Here is a 19,118-nt window from a genome sequence, read left to right on the forward strand (position 1 = left end):
TCCCTCTCCTCTTTCACTTTCATCAAGAGGCTTTTTAGTTCCTCTTTACTCTCTGCCATAAGGGTGGTGTCATCTGCATATCTGAGGTTATTGATATTTCTCCCAGCAATCTTGATTCCAGCTTGTGCTTCTTCCAGCCCAGCGTTTCTCATGATGTACTCTGCATATAAGTTAAATAAGCAGGGTGACAATATACAGCCTTGATGTACTCCTTTTCCTATTTGGAACCAGTCTGTTGTTCCATGTCCAGTTCTAACTGTTGCTTCCTGAACTGCATACAGGTTTCTCAAGAGGCAGGTCAGGTGGTCTGGTATTCCCATCTCTTTCAGAATTTTCCACAGTTTATTGTGATCCACACAGTCAAAGGCTTTGGCATAGTCAATAAAGCAGAAATAGATGTTTTTCTGGAACTCTCTTTCTTTTCCCATGATCCAACCATTTATCAATGGGCATTTAGCTTGCTTCTGTATCTTGGCTATTGTAAATAATGTTGCAATGAAATAGGGGTGCATATATCTTTTTGAATCAATGTTTTCATTTTCTTTGGATAAATATCTAGGACTGGAATTGCTGGGCTGATGGTAGTTCTACTTTTAATTTTTCGAAGAAACTTCATACCATTTTCCATGGTGGCTGCACTGATTTATATTCCCACTCGCCATGTAGGAGTGTTCTCTTTTTACACATCCTCAACCAGCACTTATTTCTTGTCTTTTTGTTAACAGCCATTCTGATGGGTGGCAGGTAGTATCTCACCTGGTTTTAGTTTGCACTTCCTGGATGTTTAGTGACGTGCCAGCAGCAGAATAGTTTCTAATCATAAGGCTGTAGAATCCCCATTTTTCTCTCATCCATTTAATGATAATGTACCGTGTTTGCCATGTAGACAAACAAAAAACCAGGAAAACAATCATAGAACCAAGTTCTGAAGGCTTAGATTACAAGGTCTGTGGAGAACATAAGTTGGACTCTTTTACTTTAATGGACACTGAACTTGATGAGAAAGTCGAGTTTCTTCATCTTCAGGGAATGAGATGATAACTGATACTTATTTCCCCAACTGTATATTAATCACTTCTGAATAAAAATCCTGTTAAGTATTCCAAGCACCAGGATTTATGCTTAAGTATGCAGCACACAGTAAGCAAGCAAACCGGGATCTGAAATGATTTTAGATCAGGCATCTCTAAGATATGTGACCCTTATCTTAAAATCTAAGCTCCAACTAAATTCATTCTGAGATCCTATATAATTTACCAAGTATGGTGGTGAGACATTAAGAGTTGTGGACCAAGTCCTTTGAAGATCCAAGAGAAAACTGAGGTCTCTCTTGTCTTAGTGGGGAGCCAATGTGATGAAGATGGCAAAACAGATGTCAAGTTACAGAATGTGTAATTTAATTCTGTTTTGGTCTTATGGTATGCTGATTTACTGAAAAAAGTATATGTTTGGTTTTCCTCCCATTCCTGAGGGCAGGAGGAGAAGCGGGCGTGGCAGAGGGTGAGCTAGTAGGACAGCATTGCCGATTCAACGGACATGAGTTTGAGCAAACTCCAGGAGAGAGTGGAGGACAGAGGCACTGGGTGCGCTGCAGTCCCTGGAGCCGCAAAGAGTAGCACACGACTGTGTGACTGAACCACCACCTAGGGATGGGGGCTGGTTACCCAGGGCAACCAACTAGTGATTAGAGACTGGGAACTGTCAGTCCCATCCACAGACCTCTGGGAAGGAGAGAGGGGCTAGCGATGAAGTTCAGCCACCAGGGGCCCAGGATTTAATCAGTTGTGCCTGTGGAGTGAAGCCTCAGTGAAACTCCAAAAGGACAGGGTACAGAGAATTTCTGGTTCTCTTCCGATTCTCCAACTTCTGGTTGGTGACTGCATGGAGATTTGAGGAGAGGTGGAGTGCCCAGGAAGGGCGTGGAAACTCCCACCCCTTCCCACAGGCCTTGCCCCACGTCCTTCTTCATCTGTATCCTTTATAGTAAACCAATAAAAGTGAGTAAATGTTTCTCTGAAATCTGTGAAACACTCGAACGAATTAACTGAGCCCAGGGAAAGGGTCATGAGAACTTCCAGCCAGTAGGTCAGAAGCACGAGTAATAACCTGGATTTGCAACCAGTGGCTGAAGCGGGGGTGGGCAGGAGAGCCTTGAGGGACTGAGCACACTCTGATACCATCTCCAGGCAGACCGTGTCAGAACCAAACTGCCTGACCAACTGTCGGAGGGAGTGAAAACACACCCTGCAGGCCTCTATGTGCTATCAAGCCACAGAACGACTGGGGTTTCTGAAAATTTTGAACCAAAACAAAGTTGATTTTCAGTGGCGAAATAAAACTATGCAACTCTGCAATAGTTCACCCTATTAGGTTTTATTCTTTGAAGTGTTATTGATCAGTGAACTCCCCAAATCTGATGCCATGCAGTAGGTGTGTAAAGTGTAAAGCAGGCACTCACAGTACCAGCCGCCACTGCCTTAGGGGTCAGTGCTCACGACTGTGAGATGCACTCAGTGGGAACCATTTCCTTTCCTTTCCAGACCCAGAGAAAACAACAGAGCCCACTTGGCTCAGCTCAGGTGAGCTCTCTGCACTCCTCCGCCCCGTCAGTGTGTGTAAGATCCGCTTGGTTCCTCCAGTGCAGGCTGCTCCCCCAGGAGCACCTGCGCCTCCACCTGCTCCCGTCATGACCACCTTCTGCCTAATGAACTCCTCCCACCCATCCCAGCATGTGCTCATCTCCGTATGGACAGAGGACACAAAAGACCATCAACTACCAACTGGTGGTTTGCAATCCCTGAGCTTACAGTTATCTCAGCCTCACAAATTCAGATTCAGTGCAATTAAAAGTGTAGGATGCCCATCTTCTATTTGCTCTTGTAATGAATGTTTTATACCAACAGGAGGAAAGGTACCAAATGCAAGGCTGTCCCATGGGAGAGTTTGTGAGGGAGGTCAGCACCTAAGGCTCTCGCAGAGAAGACATCAGAGAGCGGGGTCACCAGGTGTGGCCACCTTCATTGAGCTGCTCCGTGATGCTCACGCCTCAGCCCTTTCTCCCTTGGAAGCCACAGAATGGGCCTGCTTCCTTGCTTGTCGAGAATTCCTTTTCTTCTTGGAGCTTGTCACTGTCCTGGCTGTTTGCAAGTGTCAGTTTGTGAGTGTACATGGTCATGTCAGTGTGATCACAGCTTTCCCTCTCTGCCGGGGAAGTTGTGCTCAGACACTCACACTCAAGTCACATGCACGCAGTCATTCGTTCACTGGCCTGGCATGAATGAAAGCTTGCTGCCTGCCTGGCCTGGTTTCAAGTGCTGGGGACACAAAGGCAAACAGGGAAAGAGCCCTTGTCTTCTGGAAGTCGATGTTCAAGTGAAATTAGACGATAAACAGAGAGATACAGAATACAACGTCAGTTAATGTGAGGACCAGGGAGGAATGAAGCTGGGTCAGGGGACAGACAGTGAGGGCGGTCTGGATGGATGCGCACGTGTTATCCTGGAGAAGGCAGCTGTGGGTCGGTGGCCTCTGAGACGGTCTTGGGGATCCCCACCTCCTGGTATTCCTGCCCATGTACAATCCCCTTCCCCGGTGGGCGCTGGACCCACTTCTCTCAGACAGAACAGGGCGGACGTGGTGGGCTGTCGCTGCTGAGATGGGGTAGGAAGACTCAGCTTCCATCTTGCATTCTCCCTCTTTCCCAGATCTCTTGCTCTGGGGGAAGCCAGCTGCCCTGGAGCAAGGCTGTCCCACGTGAGCGAGCTTGGAAATTAATCACCCTTGTCCAGGCCTTGAGAAGCTGCAGCCCAGATGATGCCTTGATTGCAGCCTTGCAAGAAGTCCTGAGTCAGATTCTTCTACCTTAGCTCCAATTAGATTCCTCAATTGCTGAGTTTTAGGACAGTTTGTTACACAGCAATGGGTAACTGACACAGTGGTCAAGGATGGCCTGAGCAAGTACTCTGGAAAGACACAGGCAGGTGAAGACCCGGGGAAGAGGGGCTGGGGAAGTCAAGGGCAAGCACCAAGGTCCTGAGATGGAACACTCCAGGCAAAACTGAAAGAAACAGGAAGGCCAGCATGGCCTGCGGTCCCAGCTGGCCATGTGGCGAGAAGAAGCAGGCAGGGAGTCGCGGATAGAGACATGCGCAGTTCTAGAAGGCTGCTGTTCTAGCCACCACTGACAGTCTTCAATGCGGCCAACACAACAATGGTAACAGTCATGGCTAATGATTGAGTACTTAAGTCTACGAGGAACTGTGCTGAGTACTTTAGGGCATTTATACTTCACCAAAGCCCTGTAAAGTAGGTGGTATTATTAGCTCCATTTTACAGAAGAGGGGACTGAGGCTCCCAAAGGCTAGGCTGCTCTTCCACACGTTTGCAAGTTAGGAAGCGGTGAAGCAGAGATGACAACCAGGCCCTGCCTTCAGAGTCCTTACACTTCACCTCTACACAGTCCTGTCCAAAGAGGCCCCTAGGAAGAAAGCCTCTTTCACCCTTAAAAAAGAAAAAAAAAAAAAACCCAAACCTCCAAACCACAAACTTGTTAAAAGCCAGCCAGTCCAGCTCGTCTGACTAGACGCTCCGGGCAGCTTCATCTTCTCCAGGAGCCCTTTGGACAGAACTGTTCTGGGCTTTATCTGCACTTGCTCTGTCATCTGACCCAAGTTAGCATGTAAACTAAGAAGAGTACGTGGGTGGTAGCTTTTCTTTTTGACATTTATTAACAGTCTTACATAGCAAACATGGAATCTATGGAGCAATGGCAGATAAAATACCAATATGTTACATTTTATGCAATTCGATGCTTGGCTGGCATATAGCTTGGACCCTGATTCCCCGTCAGTATTCACGTACCTGGCACCAAACCAGGAATCCATCTGCTATGGAACTTACTTTTCCTTCCTGCTTAACCTCTGTCTTACAGCTTCAGGAAGACTGTGCATGTTCCATTAGAATCTTAATTTCTTCATGAAAAGAAGAAACAATCCACTTATTTTCAATTTTTACCTATATTCAATTATATTAGGAATGCTATTTTATTTAAACTATCTTTTTTTTAAAAAAGCAATGGCTTTGGCAGACTAATAACGTTCCACACTGCTGCTGCTGCTACTAAGTCGCTTCAGTTGTGTCCTACTCTGTGCGACCCCATAGATGGCAGCCCACCAGGCTCTCCCGTCCCTAGGATTCTCCAGGCAAACACTGGAGTGGGTTGCCATTTCCTTCTCCAATGCATGAAAGTGAAAAGTGAAAGTGAAGTCGCTCAGGCATGTCCCCGACTCTTAGCGACCCCATGGACTGCAGCCAGCAGCCTCCTCTGTCCATGTGATTTCCCAGGCAAGAGTACTGGAGTGGGGTGCCATCGCCTTCTCCTAATAACCTTCCACACAGGAGTCCACAAATTTATATTGTAGTTTTGTATTGAGCCAGAGGAAACAGACAAACAAAAATAACAGAGGGCACTAAGGTTTTTGTTTTCAGGCTTTCACTCAGAAGAATTATGAACGAAACCAGTTTGACACAACTGGTATTACAATAATATCAACAGCTAACACTAATCGAAAGCATGCTTTATGGGCCAGATACTATTCTAAGCACTTTGACTATTATCTAAATTAATATTTATAATATCCTTGTATGGTAAGTATTGTTATCCCAATCTTATAGAGGAAGAAACTCAGGCACAGAGGTCAAACAGCTTGTCTGGGGTAACACAGCTAAAAAGCCTAGCACCAAGACCAAGATTCAGGCAGCGTGATTCCAACAGTGTGAGCTCTTAACTCAGTTATTTAGCCTGAAAAGGGGTGCAGGATTCCAAGCACATCCACTTCTGCTTCTAAGAAAGATGTGCTTCTCTCAAAAATGCCAAAACCGAAATTAAGGTCAACTCTCCTAATACATATACACCTATCAGTGGATCCCAAACTTCGACCATACCCTACTGCCCCACACAGTAACTCAGATTCTTTACTATCATTACTAGTAATTAATATACAGGTTAAAGATGAATGATATGAATCTGGGTACTAATAAAAACTACACACACATCCAATGCTGAAAGTTTATTCCTTTGAAAAGGTTCATCATTTTGCTTTTTCTTGGCTAATTAACTTTAGTTTATCGCCCAGGAAATTCCGAGTGTATTCTCATTTTTCCTCGGTCTCTCCTTTTCTCTGCTCAGGTCGCCTCCTCAGAAAAGCCTTTCTTAGATATCCAGACTCTGAGTGCCTTCTCCCCCAAACCCATGATTCCTCCGCTTCCCATTTACATCACTACCTTAACTACATGATACATTTGCGGATGCACTAGTTCTTTATTTTCTACTTCTGCTATCAGAAAACAAATCATACGTGGGACAGCTTGTTCCCTGCTGTCCATCTGGTACCTAAACCATGTCTGCGTCTAAACTGTGCTCATTTTGCCAAACGAACAAATGAATGGTGATGCTCCCTTTGAGGAGAGCTGCGTGGTACGGGCAGAGGGCAGCAAGGGCTGGTCAGCTCACTGCCCGACTTCCTCTCCCCACCCTCAGTGTCCACATCTGTAGCCCTGGAGTCTCGACCTTGTTAAAGGCAGTTCCTCTGACAGGCAGGGAAGGAGGTTAAGGGTGGACTCTTGTCAGCAAGGACAGGTGGGGAGAGGAGCTTGCGAATCCCGCTGTGCTGGTTTTAGTTGGGAGGGAGTGGTAGCAAAATGCTGGGCTGAAGGACCGGGGCTGTGCACAGCCTCTCTCATCTGCTTCCCTGGCAGACTCTGGCTCCACGGTAATTTTTTCCAGCAGCTTTCTGGTATCCATCTTTTTACCTCCACGTCTACAATGGTACCCTCCTTACATTACACCTGGACTGGTACACATGCCCCCTGACCCACGCCGTCTTCCCACATTTCCTCCCACTCGTCCATTCTGCATGGGCATTCCCTAGCTTGGGAATCTGTAATGGCCTCTTTACACTGGGAAAAAGGAAACCATTTATCTTGGAGCACTAATTCTTTCACAGGTTTGCCTGCTTCAGTGCTCCATGAGTTATTGGAAAGCACACTGCCTGTGTGGTTTTTCTCCAGGGCCCAGGGCAGTGGCTGGCAGACTGGGTGCGCATGGAACGATCTCTGCTACAAGAGTGTCCCTCACCAGCTCCATTCTGTGTTCAGCAGGTAATGCCCTTCAATGCACGAGGGCACTTCATTGTAAATGCAGTTGGCTAACTTTTCATGTGTATGGCTCGTCTGTCCTCTTCAAAATCAAGGGGCTTTGGAGGGCAGACTCATATTCTCTTATCTCCACCATTTCTCAGGACTGATACCACTACTAGGTACATACTGGCTGTTGTTGTTTACTTGCTCAGTCCTGTCCGACTCTGCAACTCCATGGACTGTAGCTCACCAGGTTCCTCTGCCCATGGGATTCTCCAGGCAAGAATACTGGAGTGGGTTGCCATGCCCTCTTTCAGGGAAATCTTCCTGACCCAGGGATTGAACCCACACCTCTTATGTCTCCTGCATTGGCAGGTGGGTTCTTTACCACTAGCACCACCTGGGTTATACACTTTCAAATGGCAAAAGAAAAACCAGCATTAAGAATCTGAGCGCAGGACTGGATCTGGGGTCATAAGTACTTGAAAGCAGACCGGTGGATCTGAGCAAATTTCCTGGAAGCCCAGTTTGAGGGCTAGTACAAATGTCTCTGGTTCTAAATTTTGCTTATCAGAAAAGATGACTTTAGTGATCTGGAGACTATCTATAGTCTTAACAACATGTTAAAGGGAAACAAAAACAAGAGTGAGGAACGGTGGCCACAGAACTTGGTGTGCTTTCATTATTTCTAAAAATGTGAGACACTGGTTCAGAATGACACTGATTGGACCACTTTCTAGGTAGACACCTTTTCATCTCCACAGAGGTTCTATAGGCACCTATGCGTTATAATGACCAATTAGACTACTTAGATGTTGCAACTATATGCAATTTATAAATAGTTTGTCAAGTGCTTTGAAAATGGGAAGTGCTAGACAAGTACTCAAGTTGTTATTAAAAAAAACCTTTAGCATATAATCATTTTATTTAATAACTGCCTCTTTTTAAAAGATATATGATATAGATATTTTATATTTTTTAGGCATAGATATTTTATAGCTGAACAGAATTTCTGAGCTTGAACCATTGATATTATTGCTGTTAGTAAATCAGAAATACTAAGTTTTTTCAGTTTATTCAAGTAGATACATGATTCATATCAATCTCCCTCCCTTTCTCATCGACCAATTTTGCCTTCCCTTAGGTTCTGACAAACATTTTGCAAAGATTCTTCTCTGGTCTCCAGTACTCTTGGTTATCTGGCCTGCCCTGCCCTGTTTTTTCCTTTCACACACCTGCCTTGTGATGGTGTTTTTGTAAGAATCTGTGTTTAAGGCTGGGCTTGCCTGGTGGCTCAGCTGGTAAAGAATCCGCCTGCAAAGCAGGAGACCTGGGTTCAATCTCTGAGTTGGGAAGATCCCCTGGAGAAGGAAAAGGCTATCCACTTCAGTATTCTGGCCTGGAGAATTCCATGGACTGTGTCCATGGGGTCGCAAAGAGTCAAACACAACTGAGCAACTTTCACTTTCACTTCATTTTCCCTGGTGGCTCAGTGGTAAAAGAATCTGCCTGTCAATGCAGAAGACGTGGGTTTGATTCCTCGGTCAGGAAGATCCCCTGGAGGAGGAAGCCCTCTCCAGTATTCTTGCCTGGGAAATCCCATGGACAGAGGAGCCTGGTGGGCTATAGTCCTTGGGGTTGCAAAGAGTCAGACACGACTGAAGTGACTAAACAACAGATTCAAGACTCCATGCCAAATCATGAGTGGTGATGAGCCCTTTGAGGAGCAAAGAGGCCACAAGATGTGGCGGGTGGCCACCAGTGGGTGCATCCCCCATGGGCACTGTTACTGATTACTTCAGTCTACTGTCACCATTCTGCACTGCTGTGTCCACTAATTAAATTTGGCCTTCATCTCCTGACAGGTCTTGGCTCATAGGTATTAAACTTCATTTAAGTTACCCTGTTTCCAGTCCCCACTGAACCACTCTTAGGCAGAACTTTAGAAGAGGCAAACGAATGTTTGATAATTTCCCACTGATCCCTTTAGGACTTCCCTGCGTCTTCAAGTGCTAAGTTCCTTATGCTGACATCGGCTTTCTTGTTAACTGTTTCTTACTGTCTGTCACCCTAGGAGAATGTTCCCTGTCCTTGCCCTGGAACTTTTGATCTTTCCCCACCCACTCCTGCTCCCACTTAAATTTAGCCTCTAATGCCCTACAGTGTATTTTCTTTACTGGAAAACCCAAACAAAGCCATTCATCTGTTACCAGGGTTAATATTTTAGCCTTTGTAGGCACTAAACTAATGCTGCCAGCTGCCCAGTGACTTCCCTGTTAATTTCAGCTGACATTTTTTCTGTCCTCATGTGACTCATTTATCACTCTTCTCTTTGAAAGCGCTGTCTTCCACAACTTGACTTTCTACAGGCTTCCCCACCACCTCACTGGTTGCTCTTCTACCAACCTTTAAATACTGAGCTTGCCCAAGGCTTGGCTTGGACTCTCTTCTTTATCATTCCAGTTTTTATGCATTTACCTCATCTTTGTGGCAAGAACTAACAAAGCTGATCTCTACTTCAATCTCTTTGATGGCCTTCAACTCGTATCTACTGATTACCTCATTCAAGATGAACTTCTGATTCTCCACCTCCCAACCAATCCCCTCCCTGCAACCCAAGTTTTCCATCACTCCACCTCCCAACGAATTTTCCCCTCTAGGCTTCCCATTTCAGTAAATTTAGCCCCAAATCTAGGTGGAAATCATCCTTCTCTTTCCTCATCTTCTACACCCACTTCCTGAGGTCTACCAATTCTGTACCATTTGGCTCACAAACATATCTCAAATCGACTTGTCTCCATCACTAGCTTTTGGCCCTTCCAGCTCTTACAGTTTGCCTGCTTCTACCCTGGCCTTTCCACTGTCCATTCCGCCACACTGTCATCAGATTCCCAGATGCCTTCCCCTTGTACTTTCCAAAGTCTCTGCCCCAGAGCTCTTCCCCTGGAGCCTATCACAGGCCTTTGTCCTCCCTGCTTGCCCTGCTCTAGACATGCAGATCTCCTTTCAAGGCCTTTGATTCCTCAGACCACTGGTGTTCTGCTTCAGAGCTTCTGCAAGTGCTACTCCACCAGAATGCTCTTCTTTTTTGCACGGCCAGCTCCTTCTCTTCCTGTGATCTCTGGGAGATCCTCTCTGACTTCCATACCTAAAGCAGAGTCCCCTCAGAGTACTAGGGTGGGGCCGGGGTAGGGCGGGGTGCTGAGCTTCTAAGGTTGACAGATATGTAGGCTGAATTATCAGTCAAATTGGGGCAGGACAGGTCTAAGACACAAGGTTGAAGAGGTAAGTAGGACAGCTCTTAAGTGTGATTCACCAGTATTTTAGGTTTCCCCCAAAATCATTTTCCACACATTCAATTTTCCTCCTGTCTTTACTTTCTCTCAAATACTGTTTCTTTTCATGGAACCTTGGGCTGTACTGAGATACCTACCCAAGAACTGAAAATGTTATCTGGTCATCCCAGTTGTCTCCTCTTATACTATGGACCTAAAATTACAGCACTAAACTGGAATCTTCCTCTAAACACTACCATAGAGATGAAGCCTGAGACCACCTAACTTCTCTCACATGAAACCAGAATTCTCTCAAATTATTTTCCTCCCTTGCACAATCTGCCAATCATAGCAAAGCATGCAATTCTCATAAATTACTAAAAAATATCTAGGAAGAGGCCAAGTCTTCCCCTCACTCCCACCTTTCTTTTCTAAACCTTTCACAGCCTATGTGGGGTCATGCTCTACGGCATAGGGTCTCGAACCTCCATTAGATTAGAAATAAAGTGCACAATAAATGCAATGCTCTCAAATCATTCTGAAACCATACTTCCCATCCCCAGTCCGTGGAAAAATATGTCTTCCACAAAATCGGTCCCTGGTACCCAAAAGGTTGGGACCACTGCTCTATAGCATCTTTCCCTCCCCTGTGACTAGGGGAGGGAAATCCTTTTAATTTCCTCCATCAAGGTCTTTCTCTAGGTGCCTGGTTATCTGTTTCCTCACTTTCAACCTTGGTTCAATTAAAAGGAAAAAAAACAACACAAAAGCATAAGAGTCCACTTCCAGAACAAAGGAACAGAAACCACTCAAATCAGTTTGAGTACAAGAGGGAATTTATTAGAAGAATACAGTTTCTCGCAGGGACTCCAACAGCTAAGATGAGTTATGAGCTAGAAGCAGGCCCTTCTGCAGGTCACATCGTGCTGTCACCACAATCTTTTACTTCTGGGTTTTGCCAAGAGCACATATAGAATATCCTAGAGGTCAGTTCTCCCTGTATGGTGAGAGACTAGAATGTGGCTTCGTTTCTGCTGGCCTTTTGATCTTTATATTCCTTTATGCTGGCCTCGAACTTGTCAAGCACATGCTGGCAGACATTCATGAGCTCAGTCAGGCCTCTCTGAAAGGGCTCGACCGCGGGGAGGGCACCTCGGGTCTGTATGCGCAAGTTAATTTTGCTCTCTGAAGGATGGGTTGTAGTGTAACCACAGAATTCCACTTCCGGGTTCTTCATGATCATGTACCGAAGAGAATTTCCTAGGGTATGGTCCTCCTCGTGCAACACAAATGTCACACAGTGTCTATCTGTCCCAGCCGCCTGGACCATCTCCAGGGCTGTCTTCCTCTCGCCTTCAGCCATTGAGGTCTTCATTCCAGACATTTTTCTACACACATAGTTTTTATAAAAATGAGATCATACTGAGTATGGTTTTGAAACTACCTTTTTTTTTTTTTAAATCTATCACAATTGCAACAGGTTACTACTCTAATGCACTCCAATTACACAAAACTATTAGCATTAGCCCTTATTATCTTCTTCTGCCTCCACTTATTCTACCACTAAATAATTTACTGCCTACAGTTTCTCCCTACTCCATTTGGCCGTCCACATGACGACCAAGGGGAGTGTCCTTCAACAAAAAGTTTGCTAAAATATTCTTTTAGTAGAGCCACAAGAAGAGGGGCAGGATTAGAATAGGGTGGGTTCTGCTAAAGTATGAGAAGGGGAGTTGAAAGGCGTGGGGGAAAACGCAGATAAAAATAGATACTAAAGTTCATCAACGTGCAGTTTTTCAACTACGGTTTCCGTTTACAGGAGGTACGGAAACTAGAAAGTCTGAGAAGAGTCTCCAAGCACGGGGGAAAAAAGAGAACTCGGCGCACAGAGACGACCAATTAGCGCTCGACCCAGAGGAGTGGCCTGGGCCTGGCCCACAGGCCAAGCCCATTACTCGGGGAACGGTGGCCGGGTGCACGTTATCTTTTACTGACTCTGGCTGTTCCTAATGGGGATGGGCCGTTGGGGACTGAACTCCGCTCTAACAACCCGTCTTCCCTCTTTGGTATCTAGTGCACTGAGCGTCTCCACTCAAGCAATCCAGCTTCCCCCCCAACCCCTTCCCAATCCGGGGCCCCGTTCCCCGCCCTGGTGCGCCCACCGCGCCCCCTCCTCGCCCGTCCTCCCGGTCAGGCCCTCGCTGCCAGGCCAGGCCGCGGAGGCGGAGGCCCCAGCCACCCGCCGGCTCCCAGGGCCCGGCACGGCCCGCTCCTCCCGCCTCCCCCCCCGCAACCCCCCCTGGCCTTTACCTCTCCAGCTCCTGGTCCTCTTCCATGGCGGGGGCGGCTTCCGGGATGCTCAGGTGGCGCGGGCCGGCCGGAGGCTCTGCCCCATGCCTCGAAGCGTGCGGGCGCGGCAGGCAGGAAGGAAGGAAGGACCGACGGAAGAAGTGCGGACGGAAGGAGGGGGGAGGAGCCGCAGCGGCGCGGCAGGGCCCGGCTGCTGGGCGGGGCGTGGAGGCTCCGCCCCTGGCCCCCGCCCCGGCCCCGCCCCCGGCGCGAGGAGGGCGGTGGCCGAGCCTGAGCGGCTCACCTGAGGTGCTGAGTGAGCCCTCCCCCCGAACCGGTGGTGGCAGACAGGTGGAGCCGGGCTCCTGCCCCGCCCCGAGGCCGAGACCTGCCTGTGGGTGCCAGAGCTCGGCCCTTGGCACCTCCCCGCCAAGGTGATAGCAGGAGGGGCGGGGACTTACCTGACTCCCCCAGATCCCCTTTTCCCCTGGGGCCAGGATCAAGTCTCTTTCTGACTTGCTGCTGGCCCCCTGGCAGTGTAGCAGTGTCAGTCGCTTCAGTCATGTCCGGCTCTTTGCGCCCCACGAACTGTAGCCCGCCAGGCTCCTCTGTCCATGGGGTTCTCCGGGCAAGAATACTGGAGTGGAGTATTGCCATACCTTTCTCCGGGGAATCTTCCCGACCCAGGGATCGAACCCAGGTCTCCTGCATTGCAGGCAGATTCTTTACCATCTGGGCCACCGGGGAAGATCTTGGCCTCGTGGGGGACGGGATTAATCCTAGGCTGGACTCCGCCCGCCCCGGGAGGCCTTTCCGGGGACAACGGACAGCTATAGTTGATCGATACATTTTGATGAATTTCACAGCAGAACAAGATGCACGTGTAAGACGGTATTTGTCTCATCCGCGATCTTGAAAGGTTTCACAGCTCAACTGGGTCAAAGGACAAGCGTTTGTTTATTTTTGCCGGGGGGAGTGGGGGTGAGGATGAGCGAGTTTGGATGCAAACTGTCCCTATCTCGCATCCCCATCCTTTCCTTCCTGGATCTTTTTCTCTCCCTGGAGTACGTCCTGCCTCGCTTTAGACACGTCCTTTCCTCTTCACCCTTTTGGCCTCTTCAACCTCACCCGCGGAACCTCCCTCTCACCTTCGTTCCCAGGTGTTCATGCCCCCGCCTCGGCAGCCTTCCACCACCCAGACTCGCTCTCCGCGCCCCGACCCCTCAGGTGTTCTTTACCAAAACCCTCGCTTCTCCCTTCCTGTCCCCCCTCACCCCCTCCAGCTCCCGTCCCTTCCCCCCACCCCGACCCCCGCTGTCCTCTCGCCCGACACGCCCACAGTCCAGCTTTCCGGCGCCACCTGTTCTCCTTACCCCACCCCCGACCCCCTAGATGTTCCCCGCCTCCCCCAGCTGTTCCCCTGTCCTCGCGCGGTCAGTAGTGAGAGCAGAGGCAGCACTGGCCCCGCGCCGGGGGCTGCAAGGCGGACAGCAGAGGGGACGGCTGGGGGGGTGGAAGGAGGGCGCGCGGCGGTCGGGGGCGGAGCGGGCTCACTCTAACCCGGAGTGACGGCCCGGGCCCGGCCCGCCCCCCGAGCTCTCGGATAGGTGAAGCCGCCCTCTGGCCCGGCCCCTCCCCGCCCTATGCCGCTACCCATTGGCCGGGGTGCGTGTCGGCTTGCGTGGTTCGGCCTTGGCGTTCGCCCGCGGGAAGGCAGCAGGGGCGGTTGAGGAGAGAAGTCTTGACTAGAGTTTGCTCCTTGCCAGGAAATCTGCGGCGGCGGCGGCGGCGGCGGCGGCAGGTCCGGGCGGAGCGGAGGCCAGCTGGCCCCCGCGCTCCCTCAGCGGGGCCGCGGAATCGGAGCCGACGCTCGGCTGAGGCGCGGGAGCCGGGCTCACCCAGTGAGTAACTTTCCCTTGCCCGCCACGCTCGGCGCCCGCTCGCGGTCCGGCCGCGCCTCAGGTGCGGGCGGCGTGTGGGGTGTGGGGCGTCGCGGCGCCCGGGAGGCGGCGGAGGCGGGCGGCCGCGGCGTCCTTCGCGCTCTCCTGGCCGGGCCGGGCTGAGGGGACACGGGGTCCAGGGAGGAGGGCGCGGGGCTGCCGGGCGCCGGCGGGGACGGGCGGCCTCGGCTCTGACAATCTGGGGGGTCCCGGCCGCCGGTGGCCGAGCTTTTTGCGTCGTTTGCTCCGGTTTTAGGGAGGGGAGAGGTGGGGTAATATTTTTGTCCCCTGAGTGTCTGTGGCCATGGGTGAGAGCCACTGGCTGCCTTACCCGGTCTTGTACCCATTTGAAAGGAGTGGGGCGAGGTCGTACCATCCGTCCCAGCCTGTTGCCCGCGAATTCTCACCTTTCCCTGGAGGCTGGAGAGGGTGAGAGAGAGACGTGACACCCTCGAGGGGGTAATTTCAAAACACGGCCCTTGACTTGGAAACAGCCGCACACAAAGCACGGTTCAGAAAGGACCTCACTCGCTTTTCAGAACCTTATGCCCGGATCTAGACGAAGGACTTGCGGCTTAGATGTAGCGTTTTTTCGGAGGTTTCTGTGTGCATTTACGGTTATGAATCAAGACGTTCAGTATATGCCAGGAGCTACAGTATGCTCATACCTGGGCTTAACTCTGGTAGATGGTTGCTTTTTAAATTACAGAAATGAAGTTGAGCGAAAAGCAGTGGCGATTCAGAAGGGGGAAACAGTTGAGAGCTTCGGTTTATTGTAACTCTTCGCTTTTAAAAATTCACATTCTGGCCGCAGTCATACTAATTTCTAAATTGGTCTCAGGACAGATTTTGACTTTTTTTTCCCCTCTCTTCCTTGCACCATACTGTGACGTAGCCCTGGTGAGTTCATCCCAGTAGATCAATATTATTTACTTGGATATATTTGATTTCCATCTCCTCACCCCTTTAGACAATGGACTTTCATCTTGTATCCTTTTTGGCCTGTCGAGCTTTCTGGAGCCACTAATAACAAAAGTTGTGCCCTTTTAGCTTGTCCAAGTCCTGCATGTGAGTTTTCCCATAGGAGGAAAAATGTAGGCCTGTTTGTAACCCAGGCAAAATAACTGCTGCTGCTTTTAATGTGGCCCACCTGTGTGTTAGCATTCCTAATTCTGTATCTTGTTCCTCTCCTTTTTTCATCAGGTTATACTTCTATTATTTATTCATTCAGCAAGTGAGTGTCTTCTGCAAACCGGATATGCTTGGCAAGGGTCAGCTCTTGCCCTGAACTGGCTCACAGTGCTGTTTGGAAGCCTATATATGACTTTCTTCAACCAGCCACTTGAAAGCGATTTGAGCGGGTGTTGAGGGACCTTAAAAGAGGGAGAATTTCTGCCTGGAGTTTGTCAGGGAAGGCATCACACCTGCGCTTACTCTTCAGGTGGCTGGGGGGTTTTCATTCTCTGCAAAGGGACTAGCGGGTAGGGTGTTGCTTTATGAGAGCCGCATCTGGTTTCTCTGGCTGAAGAACATAGTGTCTGGAGTCGTGGTCAGGGCCTGGGATGTGTTATTCATTTCGGAGCACTTAGCACTTGGCCTTGCTTACAGTGGGCACTCAAATATTTATTGAACTGAGTTGAACAGGAACGTAAAGGGTTTTGTGTGCCAAATTAAGAAATTTGGACTTGATCCAGTCAGCGATACGGAGCTGCCAAGTTTAAGCAGGAGAATGTCATGATAACATTTGCCTTCCAGAAGGATGTCTGCGGCAGGCTGAAGGTTGGTGGGGGTCCAGATGGGAGGTAGGGAGACTGCACAGGGCCTCTTAAATCCTGGAGGGTTTAAGTGCTCAGCACTTCTCAATTCACATTGTCTGGGTTTGGATCTGGCCCTGTCACTCATTACGTAACCTCTTTCTTCTTTAGGGTCTTCACTTCATAGGATTTGGGGGATAAAGCTTGAAAAATATGTATGTTACTTAGAATAGTGCTTGGCACATAGGAAGGACTTGGTAGATGCTGTTTTTTGTTCTCTGTGAAGGCAGTAGAAGTAGAGATGATGTGGCATCCAGGAGGTATAATTGGTCCAACCAGCTAGGCGACTACGAATGATTAATGAGAGAGGGATGGTTCGGAGGGTTTTTGACTTGGGGGCATTGGAGTATACTGCTTAAGCTGGTTGTGGAGTCGGACCGGGGTTGAATTCCATCACTTACTCTGAGCACCTCTGTCCTCACCGAACTTTGGTTTCCTAACATTTAGACAAGGAAGTGTACCTGTCTAGTGGGGTTTGAGGATCAAATGAAATTATGCATTAATGCCCTTGGCAGAGTACCTAGCACATTACAAGTGCTCAATAAATATTGGTTGTTCCTGAAGTGGTTATGACATTAAAGAGCTAGTGGAATGCTGGAAGTTATGAGAAGGAATAGTTAAGAACAGTCCGTGGTAGAGGTGGGGAGAGGAAGTAGTTTGGGACCAACCCATTGAGGTGCACATGGGTGGTTGAATCTGTGGTGCTGTTATTAGATAGATGTGTTAGGCAGGAGCTAGGAAAGAATGGAAGATAAAACGATCAAGAGCTCACATAAAGCCTTGGTGGGTGTGGTCAGCTTTCGGGAGGTTTGCAGGGGGTGCAGCAGTGGGGAGTTTACATCATTGCAGTGCCAGAAGTGTTGCTGTCCCATGCTGGGCGTCTCTAGCCTTAAAATGCGTTTTGGTCACCATCACAAGGGAACTCAAGGCTCCTGTAACCTGGTGGGCCCTTTGCCCTCATCCCCTGCCTCCTCTTCTCCTTTTTGATTGCTCCCCTCAAAATCCCGGTACTTTTAAATTTTCTTATGCAGAGCCATTTAATTTTTCCTGGGGCTAAAGTTCACTTTAGGCCTACCTTCCTATATCAAAATCCAAGGTTTCTAGAAGAATCAAAACTCTCATCTAATAGGTTTACTGAGGAAGTAATGTTGGTTCTAAAAACAGATGTATATAAGCATATTTTAAATACATATCTGTGTATATCTTGCATGTACAGGTACAGTTGTAGAAGGCTTAGGCCTAAAATGATTCTGTTAAGGGGCCTGGGAGATTGACACACTCAGTCCCCTTCAGCTTTCCTGTCATACGTCTCTCTTCCTCAGAAGGTACAAAACTGGAAAAATCTGTGGTTACATAAGTTTTTTGGTCAGTCGAGTTAGAAGAAACGGCTGTTTTGTGTACTCACTGATGAGAAGTTGTTAAGAGGAATTTTTTAAGAAGCAAATGTTGGTGATGTACATTATGGTGATGGTGGTAGAAGCATCCAGTCAGTGTGTTTTTAAAGAGGCAGATATGTAGGCTCTGGCAATGGCACCCCACTCCAGTACTCTTGCCTGGAAAATCCCATAGATGGAGGAGCCTGGTAGGCTGCAGTCCATGGGGTCGCTAAGAGTCGGACATGACTGAGCGACTTCACTTTCACTTTTCACTTTTCACTTTCCTGCATTGGAGAAGGAAATGGCAACCCACTCCAGTGTTCTTGCTTGGAGAATCCCAGGGACGGGGGAGCCTGGTGGGCTGCCATCTGTGGGGTCGCACAGAGTCGGACACGACTGAAGCGACTTAGCAGCAGCAGCAGCAGTCCTCAGAATGCACACTTCGTGAGAGCAGGGATCATGATTTGGTCACTGCAGTAGAGTCCCCAAGTCCCAGAACCAAAGATACTAATGTATGCATGAATAAATGAATTGGCTCCATTGACTTGGATCTGTCTTGGCTCACAGACATACTGAAATCTTTAGAACAGCATTGGTCAGAGGGAAAACAAAAGAGGCATTTGAGCCAGCCAAGCTGCTTAAAGTACTCTATGTTCTTATAGAAAACACTGGAACAGAATTTATGGCCATTATGATTCAGTGATTTTAGTGCCAGCTGCTGTAATTTATTTGCATGATTCCCTTTTTCTCCCCTTTTACTGTAATTGTTGTGGGGTGTAGTTGGGAAGAAAGGTTTCTGTAGGGGTATTGCCTTGTTCAGAGCTAAACTGATGACACCTGTATCATCATTTTGTCCTCTTATTAGTAAAACTCCAGACCAGATAAGACATGAGAAAAGGAGCAGAAATGTTGTGGGTAGAGCGGGCCAAGCACAGTTTACACCTTAATTCCCCCACCCTTGAGGTCTCCTTCTATTCTTTCTGATAATCAGGGTCCCTCATCAGAATAATTATGTGGGAGAATTTTGTTTCTCAAAATTGGACCGGGAAGGCAAAATGAGAATTAGAAACAAGTGCAGAAAATAGGCGATAGGCAACTAAAACTACCTACACAGAATATATGCCTAAGTATACTATAGGAATTACATATATCATGTATTTACGTGTTTATCTATATGTATAAGCATAAACTATCATGTGTCCACTTAAAAAGCATGCCACTTTCATATAAACAAATTAGGTTTTGTTTCCTCTATTGAAAGAGTAATCTTAGAGTTCTTTTAAATAG

The 19,118-nt window shown here is 48.3% G+C and overlaps 2 protein-coding genes across 2 annotated transcripts in view; one reads left to right on the forward strand and one right to left on the reverse strand.

Annotated features, from left to right (window-relative positions):
* Positions 1 to 12,846, reverse strand: part of POLR1D (RNA polymerase I and III subunit D) — a 34,997-nt gene extending 22,151 nt beyond the window's left edge. The window contains exon 1 of the mRNA XM_069602247.1: positions 12,723 to 12,846. Coding sequence (XP_069458348.1) covers positions 12,723 to 12,748 — 26 coding nt within the window. The 5' untranslated portion in view covers positions 12,749 to 12,846. The remainder of the gene's footprint in view (positions 1 to 12,722) is intronic.
* A 1,482-nt stretch (positions 12,847 to 14,328) lies between these two features.
* Positions 14,329 to 19,118, forward strand: part of LNX2 (ligand of numb-protein X 2) — an 88,560-nt gene continuing 83,770 nt past the window's right edge. The window contains exon 1 of the mRNA XM_069602246.1: positions 14,329 to 14,602. The gene's annotated coding sequence lies outside the window, so the exon portion shown is untranslated. The remainder of the gene's footprint in view (positions 14,603 to 19,118) is intronic.

The sequence above is a fragment of the Ovis canadensis genome, chromosome 10, assembly GCF_042477335.2.
Source record: "Ovis canadensis isolate MfBH-ARS-UI-01 breed Bighorn chromosome 10, ARS-UI_OviCan_v2, whole genome shotgun sequence".
In the NCBI taxonomy this organism is placed as follows: Eukaryota; Metazoa; Chordata; class Mammalia; order Artiodactyla; family Bovidae; genus Ovis; species Ovis canadensis.